At 37.9% G+C, this 26,799-nt stretch overlaps 1 protein-coding gene across 1 annotated transcript; it reads left to right on the forward strand.

Annotated features, from left to right (window-relative positions):
* Positions 1-9,434: 9,434 nt before the first annotated feature.
* On the forward strand, positions 9,435-25,255 carry thoc3 (THO complex 3). The gene is made up of 6 exons (XM_039775568.1): positions 9,435-9,643; positions 16,384-16,540; positions 19,848-20,052; positions 20,330-20,491; positions 20,775-20,875; positions 24,029-25,255. The coding sequence occupies exons 1-6, from the start codon at positions 9,464-9,466 to the stop codon at positions 24,190-24,192; spliced, it is 969 nt and encodes a 322-aa protein (XP_039631502.1). The 5' UTR covers positions 9,435-9,463; the 3' UTR covers positions 24,193-25,255.
* The last annotated feature ends 1,544 nt before the right edge of the window (positions 25,256-26,799 follow it).

Raw genomic sequence — 26,799 nt, forward strand, 5'->3', positions numbered from 1 at the left:
CTGCTGTTTTGTGTGTTTTTTTTGATTTTGTGACTATTATTCATTAAGATAGTGTAAACCTCACAGTTTTATTAAACCTCAGTTTTATTTCCTAAGTTTTAGAAGAAGTGGATAAAATAGATAATGGGATTGTTGAGTTTTTCAACATATTTAAACAGGCAAACATTAGATATTCATGCAAACACTGCCTACAGAGTAAAGTAATATACTTGGGAAAAAAAATGCTTCTTTAATAATTTATTCAACAAAAATATCAATAGAAGTAATGGTATCCTGGGGAAAAAGTAAATACACTCTTGGCCTCAGAAGTTAGTGCTGCCTCCATTACCAGAAATTACTTCTTGTAGGTGATTTGCATCACTTGCCACCAGTCCCTGACATCAACTATGTGAAATTTTTGAACACTCTTCCATGAAAAATGTCCTTCAAGTGCAAGACTGTTTTTTTGGCCAAAACATTTTAATGGGATTCAAATCAGAGTCTTGATTATGTCAGTCCATAACCCTCCATTTCTTTTTGAGACATTCCTTGGTGAATTTGCTAGTGTGATTGAAATCAAATCTGGATCAACTTTAACGTTTGGACAGATGGGCCCACATTCTCCTCAAAAACACTTTTGATATGATGCAGAATTCACTGTTGACTACATGATTGCAAGCCGCTCAGGCTCTGAGGCAGCAAAACAATCTTAAGCTATCACATCTTCACCACCATGCTTTACAGATAGTATGAGGTTCTTCTCCTGAAATACTGTCTTCAGTTTGAGTCATATATGTCTACTGTTACTGTGGCCAAACACATTTAGTTTGAACTCCTTTGTCCAGAGCACACTGCTCCAGAAGGCCTAGTATTTTCTAGATGTTCAATGACAAACTGTAGTCTTGCTCTAATGTTCTCCTTACAAAACAAAGGCTTTTTGCTGGGACACGTTGCATGCAGGTCACATTTGTGCTATCTCCTTCTGATTGTTGATGCATGCACTTTGACAGCAGATTTTGCAAGACTTACCTTCAGATGCCACAGTGAAATTGTGGGGCTCTTTGAGACGTCTTTTAGTATGAAATGGTCAGTTCTTGGACTGAACTTTGTGGGCCAAACAGTCCTGGACAAAATAGAAGTTGTTTGAAATCTGGGCCCTTGTAGATGATTTTTCTTACAATAGAATGTTTGGTTTCAAATAATTTGGTGATCCTTTTAAATCCCTTGCCAGACTCATAGGAATTCACAACCTGCTTTCTGAGGGTCTTAGAGAACTCTTCTGATCTTGGCATGATGACACCAAAAACATGTTTAGAGCAAAGATTACATGTGTGTCTAGAAATTTTGCAGTTAAAATAGCTTCCACCTGCATACTTCCTAAGGAGGTTCTTATCATTGGCAGTACAATACAGTGATCCCTCACTATATATCACGCTCGACTTTCGCGGCTTCACTTCGTCACAGATTTTAAATGTAAGCATATCTAAATATAAATCATGGATTTTTCGCTGGTTTGCGGATTTCTGCGGACAATGGGTCTTTTAATTTATCGTACATGCTTGCTCAGTTTGTTTGCCCAGTTGATTTCATACAAGGGACGTCATTGGCGGAGGGCTGAGAAGCTACCCAATCAGACCACGTATTACGTATTAAATAAAACCCTTCAATAATATACCATATGCTTCCTGCACGGTGCTTCGCATTTTTAAAAGCCCAAACAGCACGTATTGATTTTTGATTGTTTGCTTTTCTCTGTCTCTCTCACTCTCTCTGACATTCTCTGCTCCTGACGGAGGGATGTGAGCAGAGGGGCTGTTCGCACACTGGCCTAGAGGATACAGACGATCCTCTGAAAAATGCTGAAAGACTACCTTCACATTGCTCCCGTCCTTGCAGTTGCTTTGTCCGGCGGTGTTTCGCATACTTAAAAGCCCGAACAGCCCTATTGATTTTTGATTGTTTGCTTTTCTCTCACTCTGTCTCTCTCTCTCTTTGACATTCTCTGCTCCTGACGCGCACTCCTTTGAAGAGGAAGATATGTTAGCATTCTTTTAATTGTGAGACGGAACTGTCATCTCTGTCTTGTCATAGAGCACAGTTTAAACTTTTGACTAGTGGGTGTTATTTCATGTCTAGAGGGCTCTAATAATGTTAAAAAAAAAAAACATATTTAGAAGGTCGTAAACAGGCTTCCTATGCTTTAACTGCGAAAATATTTGATTTATAAATAAAGAATCCTACTTTGCAGAAATTCATTTATCGTGGTAGAGTCTGGAATGGATTAACCACGATAAACGAGGGTTTACTGTATATGGATTGGAAGTGGTGATCAGCTTGGGGGTGTACTTACTTTTTCCATTTGACAAATCTTCATTTTTGTAAATTTGGATTATGAGAATACACCATGTCATCGGGTATATCACCTTTATCCATAGGCACTATCTGCATGAAGACCTAATGTTTGCCAGTTCAGATGTGTTGAAAAAGTCAACATGATTATAAGTCCATACACTAAGCTTCTGTGGACTTAGTTTCTCCTTCTAATTATGGCGTCAGCCTCCTATATAGAGTGCCTTGCAAAATTATTCAAGCACTTGACCTTATTTCTAATTGTATATCCTCCTCTTATCTATTTGTTCTTAAATCCATTCTAAGATGCCACAGCTTTAGTCAATCTTTCATCAACTGTGGTACTATGGTCCAGAGAAGATGACATTAGACAGTGCCCAACTTTCCGAGGGTGTTTTGACCCCAAACCGTGACACCCTCCGATTGGTGTATCATCACTGAACTACTGCCCAGGAGCTTCTGCCCTCCAGCCCCTCTCATCCCTTTTGTATTATAAGCCGATGGAGCCTCTTTCTGATGCCTCTCCAATTCAGCGAGCAGCTGTTTCTTTCCTTGATATCCCAGGATAGTGACACTGACAGCATTGACTTTGGAGGGAACCCTCTAAAGCTCACCTTGACAGGGAATAGCCACACTTGCCACGCTTTAGCCCTATAGTGGCTTTCCTGATGTGGGCTTCATTGCACCTATCCTCAGGAGGGACAATCAGTATGATCAGGATGACCTTCCGCACCTACTCAGACCAAATGACAATATCAGGTCTTAAGGGTATTAGGACACTTGATGGAAACTTACAGCATCCTTGCCAGGTCTACACTCATCTGTCACCCTTGTGCCTTCAGAAAAATTATGGTTTTTTGTCTTCTTTGTGGAAGATGACCTCTCCACACCCTAATGAACTGAACAGATGGGGCTGGTGTCCTATGCGTTTGCTGAGGCTTCCATCTCACCTGCTTCACAAAAAAGCCAGCTAATGAACTCACTCACACGAGTCCAACAGATGTATGGCAAGGAGACATGGCAGTTTAAAATACGTATGGTCCTGTGGAATGGTAATCTGTCAGAAATGATGAATGAAATGGACAAGCAAAGCACAAGCCCGTCCTCTTTCATCTTACTCATTCTTACTGTGTCTATACCATTTGGTGTTAAATATATTTTCTATAGATGGCTTTAACATAGCTCTCTAAATGCCTGGCAGAACATGGAGATCATTTGGAAAAATACTTAAAAGATTTCTCAGCATTGATGTTTGTTTTTGGCACACTTGTACTGTACATGTTCACATTTCACAAAATATCATGTACTCCTGAATGAGCCGACTCTATTGACAACAGAATCTAGGCATTGGAAACAGAACCAAAATTAGTATTAGTCGGCATAGATATTTGTTCCTAAGCCAAAGTACACTTCAAATGAGCCAGGCATTACAAGTTTCTGTCTGGCTTTAATACTCCACTTGGCCTCTACTAAATATTAAGATGCACTGGAAAAAAAAATGAAAAAAGCAAAATTTTCAGACAGTGATGATGCTTTGAAATACAACCAGCAACATTAAGATTATATTCACTAATACTTTAAACACAGTTTTCATTGGTCAGAGCCATGAGGATAGTTAAGCAACATGAGTTTTGAATCACCAAATGCCTCAGCAGCATGACTTTGGAAACAAATATGACTGTGGGGAAGCTTCTCACTAATGCCTCTCCGCTTAGAGCTGAAATGAGACCCAAGCAGTCGAAGGTGGCAGACCTGACTGTGTGCATTCAACATGGTGAACTGGCAACTGCTGGAATGTTGCATTGAAATGACTTCCTGGCAACTCTAATACCACTGGTGTGCCCTTTAGGTTAATTACTTTCCCCACACCTAAGTTTAAATCTTTTAATCATTTAGTAGTATAACTCTAGTAAACCTCATTACACATTTGTCTCATTTTATACAATATTAAAAAGTATGCTTAAAAATACAAATAACTACCCTGGAAGTTTAAGGGTCATGTCCCTTTTTCAAACCAGGCATCCAAATCAGGTTTTTTAATATGTAAATCAAATAACTATATTTGATTATTTATCAAACAACCTGTTAAAATGTCATAAAGGGTTTAGATTAGGGTAAACACCTTTCTTTTAACTGGTACCTTGCCAAACAAAATAATAAATTCACAGCACCACTAGGTGGCACACATGGCCAAAAAACCTGAAAAGGACACAATATAAAATGAACATTCTACAGTGATATTCAAAGCCTTCATTTTAATAGGAAAGGCAAGATACTGTAGATAAAGCTGTTATACTTTACTGTTATTTTTTAACTATGTTATTCTAGAAAGCACACCATCCTGATCATATAGATAGATAGATAGATAGATAGATAGATAGATAGATAGATAGATAGATAGATAGATAAAACTTTGTTTCCAGAAAGTTGGCATTTTACAGAAGCTCTTTAAATAAATAAATCATAAACTGACAGATAAATAAATATCTATAGACACACATTATGGTGTGAACACACACTATTAAAGGTCGACCATAGTTGTACATTTCCCAATTTAGCACTGACCTGTAAAATGTTCATGTGGGGGTGGTATGGGTGGCTGGAGTGCTATGTTCAGAGGTCAAGAAAATGAAAAATAAAGAAATTTTGTACTCTAATCAGCATGGATTCTTAACAAATAATTGTAGTATTTTTAATTTCTTTTACACCTTTTATGATCAATTTCACAAAATAAAAGAGCATATGAAATTATGAAACTTATAATATGATGCAGAATACTGATGAAAGGTAGCAGAGCCATTTAACTACATTCAGTGGTTTAAAAAATAAAGATAAATAAAAATTGTGCTAGTACAGTGAGATATGACATGAGCCCGAATACATAAACTAGGAGAGCACTGAATTATTTATTTTGTATCTAGCACAATTAAAATATTAATCCTTATTATGTGTACATTTTAGAGCATTATTTTTTCTAATACTAAGGGCATTCCTAAACTAAAGAATATATCTTACTCTACCAAAAAATGATTCTCTTCAGTGAACAAAGAAGGCTAGATGGAGAGCCAAAAACAAAGAAGGCTAGATGGAGAGCCAAAGTACATCTTCCAAATTATAAAAGAAATCAATAAAGTTTTTCCAGTGAAATGCTTTTAGACAAATAAAAATTAAGTACTAGAGAACTATTTTGTAAATTAAATGTATGCGCAAAAAAGGAAAAATTCAGGAACAACTTCTTCACACAAAATATTTTGATAATCTGGAAAGAAATACTTTTCTGAAGTCATACAGGTGAAGTATAAGTCTTGGCAACTAATAAAAAGTGCTGAGGTGATATCCTGAGTGAACTTTTTCATAAGCTATCTAACAAAAGCATAATGGCCAAAACTGTCTCATTTGTCTAACTTCTTACATTGCAAATTGATGGTGTAATGTATCAAACATGAGAAGAACCACAACCATTGTGTGTGAAATACTGCATGATCTCAATAAACTGCCAGTACAGATACTGAGATTACAGTAAAAAATACAGGAAATGTCAAAGAGCTACAAGTCGGATTCACTTGCGACTCTAAATTGATATTTTTGTACTGCCGTTGACTGGAAGGCTGTCCAGGATTGTTTCCTACCTTGTTCTGAATGCTGCTTTTGGTAAGGCATGACGGTGACAGCATCATACTATTAGGGTCACAGACAGGGAGACTGGTCAGAATTAAGGGAAGGATGAATGCAGCCAAACGGAGAGAGGTCCTCAGAGAAAACCTGCTCCAGAGTGCACATGACCTCAGACTGGGGATTCGGCTCACCTTTCACCAGGACAATGACACAAACCATACAGTCAATATGACATTGGAGTGGCTTTGGCACAAGTCTCTGACTGTCCTTTATTGACTTGGTCAATGTACAGACTTAAGTAGAGAACATCTGTGGATAGACCGAAAGATGGCAGTTTACAGAAGCTTCCCATCCAGTCTAACTGGGCTTGAGAAGATCTGCTAGGAACAATAGGATGGACCGCTCAAATCCAGGTGTACTAAGCGTATGGAGGCTTACTCAAGAAGACTCAAAGCTATAATTGTTGCCAAAGGGGCTTCAACAAAGTCCTGAATTTAGGCTCTGAATACTTATACAAATGAGTGATTTCAGTATCTGATTTTAAATACATCTGTAAGCTTTTCAGAAAAAAAGTTTTAATTCTGTCATTATGGGTTATTGAATGTGGAGAGAAGAGCAAAAAGAAAAAGAAATCATACTGAAAACTCTGAGCTTGTTACAATACAATAAACACTTTTTATGTGTTTTATTCTATTTGTTAAAATACCATGACTCGTGTGTAAATGAACGGACCATGCAGGTTTCATACACTAATAGATCATATAGTCAAACGCATTAAAGGCGAATTACCAACTGTACCCCGCTCACTTAATTTCTTCAAACGTGACAACCGAATGTAATGGTGTGTCAACGGTCCAATACTTGTGTTTCAAAGTGTTTCACAGCATGATGATGGCTTCGTCTTCTAAGGAAAACGTGTTTACGATTTGAAAAACTGGAACATCTTGGGCACCATACGTGAGTTTTTGCTTCACATCAATTTTTGTTGAGTTTGGCGTAACCTAGCAGCGAAAGAAATGTACAGACCATTTAAAACTGGGTCATAAACGTCGTTTTTCTCTGCACCCCTGTTAGGAAGATATCTGTGCCCCGTACCCCCACAATATATAGCGTATCACGAAGTACACAGTTGAAGCCGGTGCTATCTGCTAATGTATTATTTAACAGAGGTCAAATTAAAAATACAATTCTGGGCATCTATAACTTTTTGTTGTGGATGACCGTCTGTGAAAAAATATTTTAAGTACAGTTGTGCTTGAAAGTTTGTGAACACTTTAGAATTTTCTATATTTCTGCATAAATATGACCTAAAACATCATCAGATTTTCAATCATGTCCTAAAAGTAGATAAAGAGAAACCAGTTAAACAAATGAGACAAAAATGTTATACTTGGTCATTTATTTATTGAGGAAAATGATAGAATATTACATATTTGTGAGTGTCAAAAGTATATGAACCTCTAGGATTAGCAGTTAGTTTGAAGGTGAAATTAGAGTCAGGTGTTTTCAATCAATGGGATGACAATCAGGTGTGAGTGGGCACCCTGTGTTATTTAAAGAACAGGGATCTATCAAAGTCTGCTCTTCACAACACATGTTTGTGGAAGTGTATCATGGCACAAACAAAGGAGATTTCTGAGGACCTCGGAAAAAGAGTTGTTGATACTCATCAGGCTGGAAAAGGTTACAAAACCATCTCTAAAGAGTTTGTACTCCACCAATTCACAGTCAGACAGATTGTGTAGAAATGGAGGAAATTCAAGACCATTGTTACCCTCCCCAAGAGTGGCCGACCAACAAAGATCACTCCAAGAGCAAGGCGAGTAATAGTCGGTGAGGTCACACAGGACCCGAGGGTAACTTCTAAGAAACTGAAGGCCTCTCTCACATTGGCTAATGTTCATGTTCATGAGTCCACCATCAGGAGAACACTGAACAACAATGGTGTGCATGACAGGGTTGCAAGGAGAAAGCCACTGCTCTCCAAAAAAAAATTGCTGTTTGTTTGCAGTTTGCTAAAGATCACGTGGACAAACCAGAAGGCTATTGGAAGAATGTTTTGTGGACGGATGAGACCAAAATAGAACTTCTTGGTTTAAATGAAAAGCGTTATGTTTGGAGAAAGGAAAACCCTGCATTCCAGCATAAGTACCTTATCCCATCTATGAAACATGGTGGTGGTAGTATCATGGTTTGGGCCTGTTTTGCTGCATCTGGGCCAGGACAGCTAGCCTTCATCGATGGAACTATAATTCTAAAGGAAAATGTCAGGACATCTTTCCATGAACTGAATCTCAAGAGAAGGTGGGTCATGCAGCAAGACAATGACCCTAAGCACACAAGTCGTTCTACCAAAGAATGGTTAAAGAAGAATAAAGCTAATGTTTTGGAATGGCCAAATCAAAGTCCTGACCTTAATCCAATCGAAATGTTGTGGAAGAATTTGAAGCGAGCAGTTAATGTGAGGAAACCCACCAACATCCCAAAGATGAAGCTGTTCTGTACGGAGGAATGGGCTAAAATTCCTCCAAGCCGGTATGCAGGAATGATCAAAAGTTACCGGAAAAGTTTAGTTCAAGTTATTGCTTCAAAGGGGGGTCACACCAGATACTGGAAGGAAAGATTCACATACTTTTGCAACTCACAAATACATAATATTCGATCGTTTTCCTTAATAAATAAATGACCAAGTATAATATTTTTGTCTCATTTGTTTAACTGGTTTCTCTTTATCTACTTTTAGGACTTGAGTGAAAATCTGATGATGTTTTAGGTCATATTTATGCAGAAATATAGAAAACTCTAAAGGGTTCACTTTCAACTTTCAAGCAAAACTGTAGGTAGTCAGTTTTTGGGGGTCATCATCAACGTGAGAGGACACAAAGGTGTGCAGAACTAACGTCACGACATTTTTTATAAATAATTTGTCTAACATCCCAAATAAAGACTCCAAAATCGTGTCAGTTGACTGTTTCTTTACAAATGCCAAGTAAAAATATTTGAAAAGGCTGCAACTTGAAACGAAAGCAAGATTGTAACAATGAGAGTGGCTGCACTCGCTTCCTGGGATGAATACGCATTCTATGAAAACACCTTTATGTGCTCAGTCTGAAACGAAAACTGCAGTACTAACAAACGAGGCAAATAAACTAAGCTGCTATTCACACAAGTGGCATTTTTTTTCGGCCATCAATAAAGTACTCACTTCTGTATTTTAGGCGCCACAATTTGAACGCTTCGTCTATCTCAAGACTAAACTTACTGTCTGTCAGTTAAGTGTAAATAAAGTTATGCTATTGTAGCCAACTCGGACTAAACCAACTACGTGGCCACTTACACATTCCGCAGGGTAAGGAGAAAACCAATTTTAAAACATGTTGCTTTTTAAATTAATCTTTACAAAAAAATATAATGTATGTAATTTTTCTGTTCCAAGATATACATTGCGAGGGAAAATTATATTAATTTTACCAACCCCCTTATTTTTCTGCCGGTCGTTCGATCCACACTTTCCGGCATCATGGCGTCTCAATATTACCAAGAGATGCAAGAAATCTTCAGAAATTACAGCAAAAGCCGCGAGTTTCCTGCTCACACAGCAAAGGTGCATTCAGTCGCATGGAGTTGCGACGGGAAGAGACTGGCGTCAGGTTCCTTCGATAAAACCGCCAGCGTATTTGTATTGGAAAAAGACCGGCTGGTAAGAGTTATTAATGGGAAAGACGAGTCCGTTCATTCATTTACTCTGCCGTAGAGTGCTTAATCGGCGATGTCCGAGTGAATAGCGGTCAAGTGTGTACACACTGCAGATAGATCAGTGCCATTATATATTTATCTGATGGGAGCCCGGGTTCGGTTAGCGTTTTATGTTTTAACCTTCGCAAAGCTGTCATTTATTTTATATTCACATGTAACAGTTCACTTCTTTTACAGATTTAAGTCCACCTAAAATAAATGCTAAATTATTGCTACTCAATTCTAGTAAATAGTGGACAGAATTTAAAAGGGCTGCCTAAACTGAAGAGGCACTTTTTTAATTCAAAGCAGTGTTGCCAACCAAATCAACCAGCACATGTCCTTTTCAAACCAGAAATGATGATCAGTACCGAGTTTGGACCCGATTCAGAAACGATGCCCAATTCTAGCAGCTTAGACAGGTATGATCCTGCGTGCAAATGTAGACAATGCAGTCCTATGTATGCATCCCCCATTTTGATCTGGAACATTTACCTAGAGTGGGGTTGGAGACCACAAGAAAAACCCAAATAGTAAATGCTTTTCAGGTTAACCAAGATAGATAGGTAATAATTTTATTTGTCCACAAGGGGAAATTAACATTTTTTAGATGCTCAGGAAAAATAAAGCAAATCACAATCTCCCAAACACACACGTGAACTTCTGATTTGCATAATCATAGCAAGCAAGCACACTTGTTCCTATTTGCTAAATGATAGCCCACAATTTACTTTTATTAGCTGCAATAATTGGTAACTTATTCCTTGTGTCTATATTGGTTCATGAGAAGAGAAAGTAACAAGTGTTTGTTTAAAATTATAACCATTGGCTGCATGCACCCCTGTATTCTTGCTGAAGAGCTAACTTAAGTAACAGCTTGCACCTACCCAGCTTGTTTCTTAATAATTTTGAAAAGGTTATCTGTTTGTTTAAGATAAAAACCATAAAGTCTTTTCTCATAGCTGTTAACCTTTAGTTCTGGAAGCAGGCTTTTCAGTGTCCACTGGACCTTCTCTTCTGTGATTATGCTTGCATCCTTGTTACATGAAGACCAGCGTAACACATGCTATTTTTGTATGCTATGAGGCATCAAAAGTGTGTTGTATCTTAAGGAAAACCTCTGCCATTCTAGTAGCATTCTTAATTGTTTTCCTAAGCTGGATGTGGTCTTTGTTGAGTCCTAGAACTTGAGTCTTTTACAAAAGGTGTGGTTTCGTATTTTAGCCCCCAATCGTATCATGTAATTATTGTGGGGAAAAAAACGATCAAACTTGAGTCAGGCAGTCCACAATCTTTGTAGCAAGCTTGGTTACATTTTGTAACTCTTTGATCCATCTGCTTTGACAGTTTTCAATACTATCAGTTTTAATTGATCAAGTTATTTTACAGTGCGGTGGGTTGGCACCCTGCCCGGGATTGGTTCCTGCCTTGTGCCCTGTGCTGGCTGGGATTGGCTCCAGCAGACCCCTGTGACCCTGTAGTTAGGATTCAGCGGGTTGGAAAATGGATGGATGGAAGTTATTTTACAGGTCTAATCAAAGATACACCCTGTAGACTTGCAAACAAACTCAATTTTTGCTCATGCAGTACATTCTTTGTAAATAAATTGATCAAAAGGTTACACTGACATTTTGCTTGAGGGGTCCTTGTGCAGGACCTGTTGTGGTTACGTTTGCAATGTGGGATTGACAAGTTTATAGTTTTAAAATGCCCCTCTGGTCCTTTTTATTCTTTACTCTCTATATTTCTCAAGGCTACTTCTGTAGCCTGATCCATGGGCAGGACTGTGGAGACTTAACAGGTTTTCCTTTGAAAATGGCTTTGAGAGATTGACCACTTGGATCAGTACACCTTACATTAGGTGACAGAGTGCCACAAAGGTAATCCATCAGACAGCAGTAGAAAGATCTTTAGCTTTATCTGTGTCCTGATTGTTGGTGGAAGACCTATGTTCTAACACATCTCTGTGGCCTTTTCAGTGATTGGAAAATGAAAAGTGAATGGAAAGTCATTGTACTTTGAATTGATGATCATTCTATGGTGTGTGGCTGACTTAAAGTCAGCGCTAGTTCTTCTGTGTTTCATGAAGCTTATTGCTTCTAACAGCAGACGTGCTGGAAAAAACACAAAACAAAACTTGCTCTGAAGTCTTCACTGAATGTGTTTAGTCAGTTAGTGAGCTGTACAGTGCACTGCAATTAAGTTTGAATTGAATGCTTGCCTGCATTTTTGAACACCTCCCTGGGAGCAACCTGTCATAACAGCAGTTCCATCTGTTCAAACTGCTACTCTGTTGCTTTGCATTTATTTATTTTTTCTTCTTGAACATCCATGCCCTTACATTCACAATCTCGGAGTTTCTGCTTGTTTTTTTCCATACCCTACATTAGTAATAAGCCACTTAATGAATCAACAGATATTGGGAACAGCACTTATTAAGGAAGCAACATGTGTTGTCTTTAAAACCACTTTCTAAATCTTCTAGGAATTGCTTGGTGCATTTCTGACAAAGCCTTTATGATTCATGTAGTCTCCATATGTTACTTTATCCGTTTTAAGCTTTTTTCAAAAAAAAGCACATTCTGTTTTCGACAAAAACCTCTGAAGTTCAATGAAATATATATTTGACATTTCTATCTGTGTAACAATATATGCAGTTTGTTTCTTCATCACCTTGTGTGTGAGCAACTTTGATAGCAGTAGCCTTTTCTTTCTTAGCCTGTTCTGCCTTTCCCTTTGTTTTAAATGCTGCGGTATGTGTAACAGTATCTGAGTGCTTGATTAACATAAATGTGAATTAATGTACATTTACATTTGAACCTTGTACTGCTATACTTGCTGCAAAACTGAACAACTCATTTCTCCATTTTTCATTTCAAGCCATGGATATGCCTTTAATTAATTCTCCTGCAAGTTACCATTGTGCATTTTTAATTGTGTATTTTATATTTGTATCATTCAAAGTAATTTGATTTTTCAAAAGCAGGCATTATTTTCTGTGCAGATCCTCATATTTCTTTATTTCATACCACCGGTCCAATTTTGTATTAAATTGTTTGCTATCAATCAATTGTATACTTCTATTAGCAAAATGACAAATGAGTGTCTTATACTGTCAGAACATAATCACAGGTTACTGCATATGCACAGTGCCAGGCGCTGGGAATATTCTTTTAAACCGTGACTGAGTGTGTAAGAATAGGTCCGATTAATCCAAGAAAATTGATCCAACGTGTTCATTCAGTCTGTGAATTGTAATTGCTGTTCAATTTCAGGCCATGGTCAGAAACCAAGTAGCAATTATCATTGGTCCGATCAAATGGAGCAAAACTAAAAACATTCAGTAAACAGTCCTAAGTCATTTGCCTAAAATGTTTTGTGTGTTCCAAGATTTTAATTTTGTGCTGTTTATAGCCTCCATTTTCAGTAAAACTCACAAGTTCCTAAAGTGGAAATCATACCTAAATTTGATGTCATATACCAAATGTGCTTGCGTCCTTGTAAACCGATGAAATGGACAGTTAAAGCCAGGGTCACTAATACACGAAGATAACAACACCTATTAAAGAATGAAATTTTAAGTAACAAATTTCCCACAGTTAAAAATTGCCTCTACAAAAATGTTAAATATGACAGAAAGAAGTACTTAACAATAAATAATGTGTGGAAAATTAATTACATTTATACAAATGTGGGATATCCACACTACGAAGCTAAAATTCAGACCCTTTAAGATATAAAACTTTAATTTATAGATAGATAGATGCAAGTTAGGCACATAAAGTCAAGTCAAACAATATTGTAGACCCTATAGGAAAATCGAGTACAGTCACATGTTCCTAGATTTCCCCTTACATTGCCCCCAAGATGTATTTTACAAAGATCACAGCTTTCCAAAGGAGATCCTCACATGAGAACATACTGTGCATGTGGACAGACTGATGGTATGGGAGCCTCCCTCTAACTCTTTCTCTCAGCACAGTAGGTGAGGTGGGCAGAAAGAGCATGTGAGGTGCATGTCTTGCCCTTTCTTATCTTGCTGTACTGGGTATTGAGTCTGAAAGAGTGAGTATATGGGAGGCATGTGTTTCCCTGTGTTTTGTATCACTGCATGCAAAGGTGAGCAATATAATGAGGATATGGGAAAGAGTGTGCCTTGCTCTTTTCTATGGTTCTGTGAATGGGACAGAGCATGATTATGGGAGTTGTATGTTGTTCTCTGACCATAGCGTGCAGTGGTGTTTGTTAGAAATCAAGAGTATATGATGCTAATATCTCTCACTATTTTGTGTCACTTCACAGCAGGCCAAATTAAATGGCTAATGGATATGGGGGCACACTTCGCTGTTTTCTGCTACTGCATACTATAGTGAGATAGAGTGTGGGAAAACATCATTGGACCAAATAAGGAGAAATGCCATCCACTGTGTACTGAATGACTTAATTTATTTCTTTTATGTTCTGTCGCTAGTTTGCATAATGATCAATTTTTGTAAGATATTGTTCTATAGTTCTTTTTGAAACAGGGGAACGATTTAAATTGGTCTAATGTAATGTGGAGGACTGCCGGCTTCCCATGCCGGTCCTCACCCCCAGGCCACCAGGAGGAGCTCTCCCGACAGCAGGATCGTGCCCCGAGGTCCAGCAGGGACTTATGGACTTTGTAGTGTTTATACACAGCCCTGCTCGATACCTTGGGGACCACCAGGAGTCGATGTGGGGGGGCTTATGGGCTCTGTGGTGCCGTACAACCTGGGAGTGCGTCACGGTCACATGACGGGAAGAAATGTCGAGCACCCGGGTTGAAGTGGTGGATTGATTGCCCTGACCCGGAAGGAATAAGGAACTGTGGACTGCTGGGACAGGAACACCTCCAGGTCAGGGGCTATAAATTGACAAAGGCTCAGTCCAGACGCGGAGCTGAGCTGGGAGGTAGAGGAGCAAGTGTCTGGGCGAGGAGGAGAGTATTGTGTTTATTGGGATTGTGAATTACTTGTTTATGAGTAGTGTGGAGGGTGCTTGGTGCACATTTGTGTTAAAAGAAAATAAAAGGTCTTGGACTTTTACCTGGTGTTTGGAGTCATCCCTGAGGGTTCAAGGGAGCACTAGCGCCCCCTACTGCCACAGTAAGTAGAAATGATGCCGCATGACTGATTCAGATGTGTTTTATGCATTACCTTACAGCAGTAATGTAATTTTGAATGTTTTGGTAGTACAGTGAACCCTCGTTTATCACGGTTAATCCGTTCCAGACTCTACCGTGATAAATGAATTTTCGCGAAGTAGGATTCTTTATTTATAAATCGAATATTTTGGCAGAGTATAGAAAACCTGTTTACGACCTTCTAAATACATTTTTTAACATTATTAGAGCCCTCTAGACATGAAATAGCACCCTTTAGTCACCATTACACTCGTATTACCCAATATATTAGACAAAATAAGAGAAAATAAGACATATTAGACGTTACAAATATCATATTATTAGGCACTCGCCTTTTAAGGCGACCAACTTTTATCCTCAATTTTTGTGCGCTCCATGTGTACATCAGGCATGTAAGTGTAGGGAATGAGAACATCAAAGTGCCCATTCATAACATCTCCCGAAAGCTTTTTTATCCCCTCAAGTGCCTGTCCAAAGTCGTACAATGTCAGCCCGAATCTGTACCGCTAAAGACGGAGTTTCATGCACTAAATAAGCTGTAGATGAGAATAAGCAAGCACCATCTCCCCTGATATTTACTACGCGGTGAGGCATTTGTACTCCATCAGCATTATTTCCAGAGACATAATTTTGTCTATTTTTCCAGCGCATCGCGCACAAAAGCAAGGGAATGATGAGAGCACCAGAACTCTGCTCACATTGCGTCGCTTCGTACCTCAAGCCACAAGTAGTAAGTCTGTAATAAGCGGAATACCGCTACACTTTGCACTCATGGGATGGAAGAACAATCCCGAATGCTTTTATATAGTAGATTATTGTACTGTACATTTAATTACATACAACCACTAACCTATGAAGGCACAACCTCAGTAGGAGAGTCTTCAGAGGTGGTGCAGTATCTTCAGCAGTTGCGTTGTCTTCAGTGAAGAAGTACTAGGAGTAGGCAGTGGGTGTCTGGGTGTGCGGCTGAAGAACATCTTGATAGGCAGTTGCTGGCACTGTCTTTTCATATGCGTGAGGAGGCTTTTGTAGGGTGCCATCTTTAATCATATCCAAGAGTTTCACCTTCTCCTGGATAGTAAGCATCTTCCTCCAGCGCTTAGTTTTATTGTCAGAAGGCTTAGAAAAAGCAGCACGTTTAGGAGCCATCGTAGGGCTTAGATAAAAGTTCTCAGAAAGCGTATGCGTAGAGCAAGCGTGTATGAGAAAAAAATCGCGATAGAGTGAAGCCGCGAAAGTCGAAGCGTGATATTGCGAGGGATCACTGTACATGCACTTGGAAGGTTTAGTGGCTTTTAAAAATGCACCATCAGCAAATGTTTTCAAGACATTCATTTTCAGTTAGTTATTGTTTCAAAAGGTAAAGCATACAGTATGTGGACTGCACTTTGGGGCAAGTTTTTTTTTTTGCAGTTAGAGGAAATGGATAATTTAAATATTGTCACAATATGTGTTTTAATATTAATCTCTTTAGTGCTCTTTATAATTCAAAATGTATATTAAAAAAATCAAGTTACTTTTAATACTGTTTTTTTTTTTAGGTCAAAGAAGATACATACCGTGGCCATGGAGATAGTGTGGATCAGCTGTGTTGGCATCCAAGCAACCCAGACCTCTTTGTTACAGCATCTGGAGACAAGACAATTCGCATCTGGGATGTTCGGACTATAAAATGTGTAACAGCAATTAATACTAAAGGTACATAATTATATAAAAATTAAGTCCTACATGCTTTTTTTTCTGAGAAATAGAAAAGTGATCTGTCTTTCTACCTGTCTATGAGATGCATTCAGAAAGAAAAGTAAACTGCATACTGTGTCAGTGCAGGTAGCCATTAGATGGTATATACAGGTCAAAAACAAGTACCACAGTTCAAACATTTATTCTATAAGATAAAATAAATGTAATTGCGACACAAGAAAGGGTATATAAGATAGATTTTTTTCCAGTGTGTTTTAAAAGTGATGTGTTCAAGGTGGTGGCCATCATTAGAGATACACTCTTTGGAGGATTTCTAAACGCTTGTGTGACTCGTTCGGCCATTTCAAGGGGAATAGTGTTGATTTTGTGGTGAATAGCATCCTTGAGGGCTGCAAGGTTTTGAGGTCGGTGTGTGCATACCTTTGACTTGAGATAGCCCACAAGAAGAAATCACATGGAGCAAGATCAGGTGAATGAGGAGGCCACCTGACATCGCTGCGCAGGGAGATCAGCTTCCCCAGGAACATCTCCCACACAACTTGCATAGATCTCCGCGCTGTATGAGCTGTTGCTCCATCCTGTTGAAGCCAGGCATCCACCACATCCATATATTCCAGTTGGGGCCACAAAAAGTTCTGTAGCATTTCAATGTATCGTTCTGAAATGACGCACCAAGCTGTAACATGCTCAATGTCTAGGTGTCTCTGATGAAGTTCACGAGGCTTGGTTTCAGCTGAATATTGAACGTTTTGCTTATTTACGCAACCATTCAAATGGCAATGTGCCTTGTCGCTGCACATAATGATGGCATCTCAATGAACGGTTTGCAGAATGTTCGTGCGCAATTCTCTACGGCTCTCCCAGTCTCTCTCGGTGAGTTCCTGCCCTACCATCATTTTGTTTGGATGGAAATTAAGGTCCTCATGCAAAATCCTCCTCAAAGACGTGTTGGAATGCCTAAGGCAGAAGCATGGTTGTGCGCTGAATGTCTAGGAGACTGCAATTTTGATGCCTTTACAGTGTGTATGTTTTCAGGCATTCGTAGAGTCCAAGGATGGCGTAGAGATTTTCTGCTGAAATGCATTCAGATGACGCATTGTATAGTGATGATAGAGTCGTCGTTTTTGAAGAATGCTTCAACAGCGAAAGCACGGTGCACACCGGACCAAGGCATGTTCCCAACTGAAAACTACAAGTGATTGCCTATCAAAGGACCCCCAAACCAACCCACTCGGCTGCCTCTACCTCACGCAATGACCTTGAGAAATGTGGTAGTTAATTTTGGCTCAACCTGTATTAACCAAACAGTCATTTAATGCATTGCATAACACTAAAATGTTCAACAAGATTTGTAAGAGCATTGTTAGTGTCTACTATTGTAATGTAGGAAGGTTACATTACACATAGGACACTAGAAAAACATTGGGTTAAGTCACCTACTAAGCACTGGCTTAGTAAAATCTTTACTAATACTTCTAACATTCTACAAAAATATGCAAATAAAATAGTGTTATCAACACTAACTCCTTTTATGTGCTTAATATATCAGTGTGGGTCTTGCTGACTTTCACCAAGACCTCTCAGTGTTCATCCACTGCTCTATATTTGATCTAGACTTACTGCTCCATCTCTGTTTATACTGCTCAATGCACATCACTGGAAGGTGCACTTTTTACAGTTAAGAATGAATTAATACAGACCTGTTCCATTTCCAGCTCATGAGCACATTAAAGTTGTTCCATTTTAAAAAAAAAAAAGGTTAATACCTGGTACCTAAGTAGCTGTACTTGACGTTAGACCCACCATAGAAGCAAAATGTACTGGATAATGAAGATAGTTATGTGCTCTTTTTGTTATAGACAAAAATGTGCTGCCTGAGGGAGCCAGTGCTGTACAGTGGCTTAAGTATAGCGAGTTCAGGCACAATCTCGCTCCTTCAAACTCCCATTCTGTTTTAGTACATAAAACATGAGACATCACATAGATCTTCGGTTTGTGAGGTCCAAAACACCCACATTCCTTATTCCTCCTTGCTGCATTATATGCATTGTACTTCAGGATAAGCAAGCATTCATTGGTTGTCAGCTCCCTTGTACACAGAGCCTATGCCTGCGACTAAAGACAAAATGAAACCTTTTTTTAGCATGAGTCACTGGGCATTTCACATTATGTGATTGGCTGTGTTGAGATTATATGAAAGTAGGGGCTAAAACTGGAAAAAATCTGGAAAAATTGTAGAATGTGATGGTTTTAATACAAGTTCTTAATCTTTGACAAATAGTCTTTAGAACACAGAAAATTCTCATTCATGTAATAAAGAAATAATTCTGAGAATCACTATGAATTTTTAAATAGTAAAATTATGTATAGTTATAAGTAATGCTTAGATAAAGCAATTTCTCTTGTGGGTTGTTTTATTCTTTTGTGAGTTTAGGATATTCCTTTATGTTTCAAATGAAGACTGAAAGAATTGCTTTAATCAGTACTCCATACCAAACAAATACTAGGTGCTTTTAATTATACAGATCACCAATTCTTTCATGTCCATTTACATTCATTTAAATCCTGGCGCATTTATGGCTTTGAATTTTGTTTATTTTATTCCATCTATTTATTTATTTCACACTGACAATTTTCAAAGTAAATGGGGGTCTTTAAGTGAGAGATCATGAGCACACAGCACCACATAGTAAAAGTGGCAATCTCCTGCTGCTTATCTGAAGTCTGCTTCTCAAAATTAACTAACAGCCAGTTACATGTTCTTAATATTACCATCCTGCTCTGACTTGTCTGGATGACAACCTGAATAGTATGCCATCCTGAAGTCATCAAACTGACTTGCAATAAGCCTTTTTTTGTATTGGATGTACAATTATATATTCCTCATCTTTTGGAGGAATGTATCGGCCAGAAATATGTATAATATTTTTCTAATTATAGTCTATTCATCAGTCAACCTTTCACAGTAATTGGAGGGATAAAAGGATAATTATTTTGACATTATTAGATAAATCTTTGGTTGCCAGTGTTCTCCTATTCTACCAGCTGTAACCCATCTGTTGTATGTATCTTTCATGTGCCATTATTGGCAGGTTTCAATGGCATAGTTTACTGTTTCAAGAAGAAAGAGTCAAAAGTACCGGTTGGAGTACACGCATTAAAGAAGAGTGCCTTTTTTGCATTAGAATAGGTTTTCATATTTTTTCTTGATTGTATTTATTATAAATTTTTTTTAATTCTACAAATGTTAAAGCAAAAATTCATTTGAATGAAATAATTCCTTACTAAATGTTTCATTTCTTAGGTGAGAATATTAATATTTGCTGGAGCCCTGACGGGCAGACAATTGCTGTGGGGAATAAGGATGACGTTGTCACATTTATTGATGCAAAGACTCATCGATCAAGAGCTGATGAGCAGTTTAAGTTTGAAGTGAATGAGATCTCTTGGAATAACGATAATGACATGTTTTTCCTAACCAATGGAAATGGCTGTATTAATATCCTGAGGTAATAGCTGTTTTTTAAATTTTTTACATTGTTTTACCCTTACATAAAGCTTGCTAAGCAAAATTATTTTCTTAAATTTAACAAATTTTGAGTCTGCACACAAAACAAAGTTGTAAAATGCAATTTTAAAGAGAAAAAAGTTAAATGTTTCTACACAAAAACAGAGAATGTGTGCCTGTGTTATCAGCAAAGCCTTGTCTTGAAATGTATTTATTACAGCAGTTTTCATTTGAAATAATCGATTTTTAACAGTAGTAATAATCAAATGCCATTTCAGCTATCCAGAATTAAAGCCTATCCAGTCAATCAATGCCCATCCCTCCAACTGCATCTGCATCAGATTTGATCCTATGGGAAAATACTTTGCAACTGGCAGTGCTGATGCCCTAGTTAGCCTTTGGGATGTTGAAGAGTTGGTGTGTGTTCGCTGCTTCTCAAGGTGAGGCTGAACCTGCTATCACAATTATTTAGTTTCCACCTAAATAAGAAAATACTGCAGAAAAATGAGCATTGTACTTGAATAAAGCATTTTGAAAAAGAAAATCTAAAAGCGCCAAGGAAGTGTGGACAATGCATGTGGGCATTTATTAGGCATGTTATTTACATACTGTACACTAAAAGAATTTTCTCCAAAGTGTTTTTTTGCTTTTTATGTTTATTTTGATTTTTCACTTTTTTTATGTCTTTAACTATATGTTTATCTACTTTGTTATGCTTTTTAGACTTGACTGGCCTGTAAGAACTCTGAGTTTTAGTCATGATGGAAAAATGCTGGCCTCTGCATCTGAAGACCATTTTATAGATATTGCGGAAGTGGAAACAGGTAACATGTTTAAGTAGCTGACATAAATCCTGAAATTAGAATTTTACGTACTCACTGTAGTCACATGAGACCCAAACTAATACTTCATAATTTTAGTGTCGTAATTGGTCAAGAAATATGATGCAGGAATATCATTTTTTGTTTCTTTAAAAAATACACAAACAGAGGTTGGTTTTGTGTTGTAGTAAGATGAAACCTCCACACAGTTGTCTATGTCAAATCACAATGACATTCATCACAAAAGCTGTAATAATTTAGTGTTTTGTATGGCAATCATTTTTCATTTACTATTTGGCATAATAGTATTTGAGTTATTGAAAAAATTTTTTTTTAAGTTTTAGAAAGACAGTGAGTCATCCTATTTTATCAAACTGGAAAAGATTTTGCAATTTTTGTTCTTTTAAACTTTGATAGCATGAATTGATTATTATTGATTTGGTGCATGTATCCTTAAACTGAATTAAGAATGCTCAGCATGTGGATATTAAAGTGAAAATGTTAAAATTGGAATGCTAAACTTTGATTTAAGCACACTGTTATTGGTTATTCAAAGTGTTTTCCAATCTTGCAAACATTTACAGTAGTGTGAAAAACTATTTGCCCCCTTCCTGATTTCTTATTCTTTTGCATGTTTGTCACACAAAATGTTTCTGATCATCAAACACATTTAACCATTAGTCAAATATAACACAAGTAAACACAAAATGCAGTTTTTAAATGATGGTTTTTATTATTTAGGGAGAAAAAAAAATCCAAACCCACATGGCCCTGTGTGAAAAAGTAATTGCCCCCTGAACCTAATAACTGGTTGGGCCACCCTTAGCAGCAATAACTGCAATCAAGCATTTGCGATAACTTGCAACGAGTCTTTTACAGCGCTCTGGAGGAATTTTGGCCCACTCATCTTTGCAGAATTGTTGTAATTCAGCTTTATTTGAGGGTTTTCTAGCATGAACCGCCTTTTTAAGTTCATGCCATAGCATCTCAATTGGATTCAGGTTTAGGACTTTGACTAGGCCACTCCAAAGTCTTCATTTTGTTTTTCTTCAGCCATTCAGAGGTGGATTTGCTGGTGTGTTTTGGGTCATTGTCCTCTTGCAGCACCCAAGATCGCTTCAGCTTGAGTTGACAAACAGATGGCCGGACATTCTCCTTCAGGATTTTTTGGTAGACAGTAGAATTCATGGTTCCATCTATCACAGCAAGCCTTCCAGGTCCTAAGGCAGCAAAACAACCCCAGACCATCACACTACCACCACCATATTTTACTGTTGGTATGATGTTCTTTTTCTGAAATGCTGTGTTCCTTTTACGCCAGATGTAACGGGACATTTGCTTTCCAAAAAGTTCAACTTTTGTCTCATCAGTCCACAAGGTATTTTCCCAAAAGTCTTGGCAATCATTGAGATGTTTCTTAGCAAAATTGAGACGAGCCCTAATGTTCTTTTGCTTAACAGTGGTTTCGTCTTGAAATCTGCCATGCAGGCCGTTTTGCTCAGTCTCTTTCTTATGGTGGAGTCGTGAACACTGACCTTAATTGAGGCAAGTGAGGCCTGCAGTTCTTTAGATGTTGTCCTGGGGTCTTTTGCGACCTCTCGGATGAGTCGTCTCTGCGCTCTTGGGGTAATTTTGGTCGGCCGGCCACTCCTGGGAAGGTTCACCACTGTTCCATGTTTTTGCCATTTGTGGATAATGGCTCTCATTGTGGTTCGCTGGAGTCCCAAAGCTTTAGAAATGGATTTATAACCTTTACCAGACTGACAGATCTCAATTACTTCTGTTCTCATTTGTTCCTGAGTTTCTTTGGATCTTGGCATGATGTCTGGCTTTTGAGGTGCTTTTGGTCTACTTCTCTGTGTCAGGAAGCTCCTATTTAAGTGATTTCTTGATTGAAACAGGTGTGGCAGTAATCAGGCCTGGGGGTGGCTACGGAAATTTAACTCAGGTGTGATACACCACAGTTAGGTTATTTTTAACAAGGGGCAATTACTTTTCACACAGTGCCATGTAGGTTTGGATTTTTTCTCCCTAAATAATAAAAACCATCATTTAAAAACTGCATTTTGTGTTTACTTGTGTTATATTTGACTAATGGTTAAATGTGTTTGATGATCAGAAACATTTTGTGTGACAAACATGCAAAACAATAAGAAATCAGGAAGGGGGCAAATAGTTTTTCACACCACTGTATAAACCACCCATGAGACCAAAATGATACAGATGCTGAGCATGATGGGTGTTCTTGGACCTATCATTTTTCTGAACACTCTTCTTGAGCTTCAGCAAATATTCCTTTAGAAATGCCATTTATTTTCATGGAGGACAAAATAGAAGTAGATACAGCACATGCAATTCACCATCTTAAACCATTTGAGTGCAATATCCCTCTCATCTTTTTATGCTATGCAATGATCCTTTATTATTAGATATGTAATGGAAGTGTTCATCTTATTTTATTACAGTTCTACAATGTTTATTTATTTCCTATTTCTTATGTAACAAGTACCATCATTATACATATTCAATTAATGTATACACTTATACCATAACCTGTTGCCACATTTAAAAAAAAAATCCATAGTTTAAATCCACATTTATCTTATTTCATGAGAGTCATGTTCTTTAGTATGATTAGAATTATGTTTTTTTTATCCAGTTTCCTCACCCCTCTCCTCGGGATAAAGTGGATTTATAAAATGGATATATGGTATTTTACCTTTAAGATAATTTATAATTGATGTTGTGTTTGGTTTGCAGTGAATTAGGATTTTCCTAAAGAGAGATAATGGCAATAATCAGATGGTAAAGCTAGTAAATTGGGGTATGGTTATATTTAACATGTCGAAACAAATGTTTTGTAGCTTTTATTCTTGGAATTTACCCAGTCCTTGTTTAAATCACTTTATTTCAGGATTGTGGGCCCTGCAGTCTTTCAGCATGCACTGGGTGTAAGGCTTGAACCAACTAATCAGTCCTCAGTGTTTGTATTCTATGCCTGTACAAAGTATTTTAAAGTGATGCTGAGGTTATGTTTTCTTGAACTGCCACAAGAATAATTTTTTAGTTAGATTTTAGAATTTTTTTTTGGTTAGATTTTTCTCAGTGACACTTGATGGTATTTTCCCCTTATTAACTGATCTTCTAATTTTATAGGAGAGAAGCTATGGGAAGTACAGTGTGAATCACCAACATTCACAGTGGCCTGGCATCCCAAGAGACCTTTATTGGCATATGCATGTGATGACAAAGATGGAAAATACGACAGTGGTCGAGAGTCTGGGACTGTGAAACTGTTTGGTTTACCCGGTGACTCCTAAGGAGTTGTAATTATTTGTTCTAATGACTGATTTTGTTTACCGTGCCATTGATCATTTGTTCAATGCACCTTTTTAGCATTTTACAAATGCAAATGAGATTAACTTTTCTCTTGCAAATACTTCCCAGTGGTTTTCCTTTTACATTTGCAGCATTGGCAAAAACATTTTTTTTCTTTCCTTCAGGTTTTTGATGCATCAAAGTAATTTTGTATTTTTATAACTGCCTAGGCTTCTCATCACTGCAGAGCAGTTTCAGACCACTGAGGAGAAAATTTCAAGTTTGTCATTTGAGTGATCATAAATAGAAGTTATCTGATGACTCATGGTTTGGCAGTATGGCACATATGGTGTTGGCTTACTTGAATCTATAAACGTCATTGGAATGTTAACACATTTCTTGTTTTTGGGAAGAGAAAGCTCTATGTGTGAGTTATAAAAAGAGCCATTCATATGGCAGCGCATTGCCATGTCCGGTGCAGATTGGTGAGGTTTACAGACCAAAAAAATGACATATGGTGTTTTTTTTTTTTTACTTTTCTTCACTCCAATATGCATTGCTTCAATTTAATATTCCCTTGAAAGATATAATGCTGTTGAAAGAAGACCTTGGTAGAAAGTAGTTTTAAAAACAATTGATTCATTGTAGCTCCTTTCAGTTAACTTTAAAGCTGTGTTCTACATTTTAAAATCTGGGCTTTTTGTGCCTTTTGTTATAGGACTGGTAACAATAATGAAATCACAAAAATAAACTTTTAAGCTTTGTTTGGTTTCATAAATATTAATGTGGGAGCATAATATTGACATTAATTGAATGCAGGACAGTGGGAACCACATGATAGAGCTGGCCATCTTGTCATTGTTGTAATTTGGTTACTGCTTTTGTGGTGGAAGATGATAATAACGCATACATAAGTTGTCTCAGTACCCAGTGAGCTTGTATATTGTGACCAGTAGATGGCTCTACAGCTCTGCAAAAGTAAGAAGTCAGAATTTCTCAAACGAGAACTCCAGGTTTTTTTTTTTATGTATATCCGAATGTTTTGTACAATACTGTATTTTTGTTTAATTTGAAAATAAAAGAATTATGAAAATTCCTATTCTGTATATGCTGTTGTTATTAAGATCAGTGCATCAGTTTGACAGTTTTTTTGTTGTTTTTTTTTTGGTTACTTATGGCATTAGTTTATTAATCTTTAGCTTTTACACTGCCAAGAATACTTTGGTATTTTCTTCTTTGAATGCTTTGATATAAATAGCTTTCTTTACCTGCTAACCTGGATGCACATGCACCCTTAGACCTCGGAAACCTTGCAGATCAGCATAATCTTGTATTTTCCAACCTTTTAAAATTGTCACTGCTTCTGGCTTTTTTACATACCAGAAGTTCTTCAAGAAAACCATTCTAATACTGCCAACCAAGCATATGAAGCTCATGGCTAATGTTTCTTTGACTGTGATATCCATAGAAATAAGTGGTGTGTTTTGGATTAGTTGCATTATTGATTTATTCCTTTCTAAACCTTCTTTTCAAGTGACACCACCTGGTCAGTAGGTAATCTTAAGGCCTATGAGTGCGGATCACTACCTGCCGTGCAAGATATCGCCTGTTTTAGAAAGCTATTAATTGGCAGTGTTTCCCAATTAAGTAAATCTTCTACGACCCAGCATCAACATGGTTTTTTGGCAGTTTTGCTTTTCGAACTTGGTCTACATTTACCTGTTTGAAGAATGTGGGTGGAAATAAAATTAAAAGTGTCTTAACACTGACTTCAGAGCACCTGCTGATCCAAGAAAGTGTGATCTGTTTGTGTTAAAATTGCAAAAAAGGGAAACTCCAGAATGGCACTGCTGTCTTGAGCTGATTGGAGCAGATGGTATCAGCCGGACACCCATGTCCGTGTAAACCTTGTAAAATGGGAAAAGGTGGTGGCGAGTGCAGTCTGCTCCATACAGAGAGTGCTGGCGTAGGACTGGGCAGTCATGAAGAGCAAGCTATGAAAACTTCTCAACCTGAAATAAATGTTAAGCAGAAAAATGCCTACCCAACAATATCAAATGTATTCTGTGGGCAAACTGTGTACAGCGGAGTGATTATTTTAACATATGGCATGCAAAGAAGCACTCCTTACGATGCACGTATGACTACCATAGCCAAAATTTCAGCTAGCTGTAACTGAGCTGGCCTCCGTAATAGCATCTCTTGGAAAAATTCCGTTACAGATATGTAATGCTGTGGAGAAGAAGGTGAATATGAGCTTTCAGTGGTGGAAGAATTCAATGGAAATGATGCTGCCTGAATTAGCTGAGGTGATGTTGACCTCTGACCTCTTCCAATAATCCACCTTAATAAACGTTGAAGTGTCTGTGTGCCCATCCAGTTGACAAATATTTTTAGTAATTAAATTCAATGTATTGTGATAGACGACGCCCTTTTGAGGGGAGGACTGGGGCAGTGGACAAATCACCAGCAGTACCTCCCCCGGGACATGAGAGGGCAGCCCCCCTGGTTTACATCACGGCTACGGGACTGGAGCTGAGAAGCTCAAACCTGCGTGTGCCCGTGGCCACCACTAGGGGGCGCCTGGATAATTCTGTAGCCGTGGCATA

This window comes from Polypterus senegalus, chromosome 13 (assembly GCF_016835505.1).
Source record: "Polypterus senegalus isolate Bchr_013 chromosome 13, ASM1683550v1, whole genome shotgun sequence".
Classification (NCBI taxonomy): Eukaryota; Metazoa; Chordata; class Cladistia; order Polypteriformes; family Polypteridae; genus Polypterus; species Polypterus senegalus.

Coding starts and splice junctions, on each gene's coding strand:
- thoc3 (XM_039775568.1), top strand. CDS start 9,464: ATGGCGTCTCAATATTACCAAGAGATGCAAGAAATCTTCAGAAATTAC. Junction 16,541..19,847: donor AACAGCAATTAATACTAAAG/GTACATAATTAT, acceptor TTCATTTCTTAG/GTGAGAATATTAATATTTGC. Junction 20,492..20,774: donor TGTGTTCGCTGCTTCTCAAG/GTGAGGCTGAAC, acceptor TATGCTTTTTAG/ACTTGACTGGCCTGTAAGAA.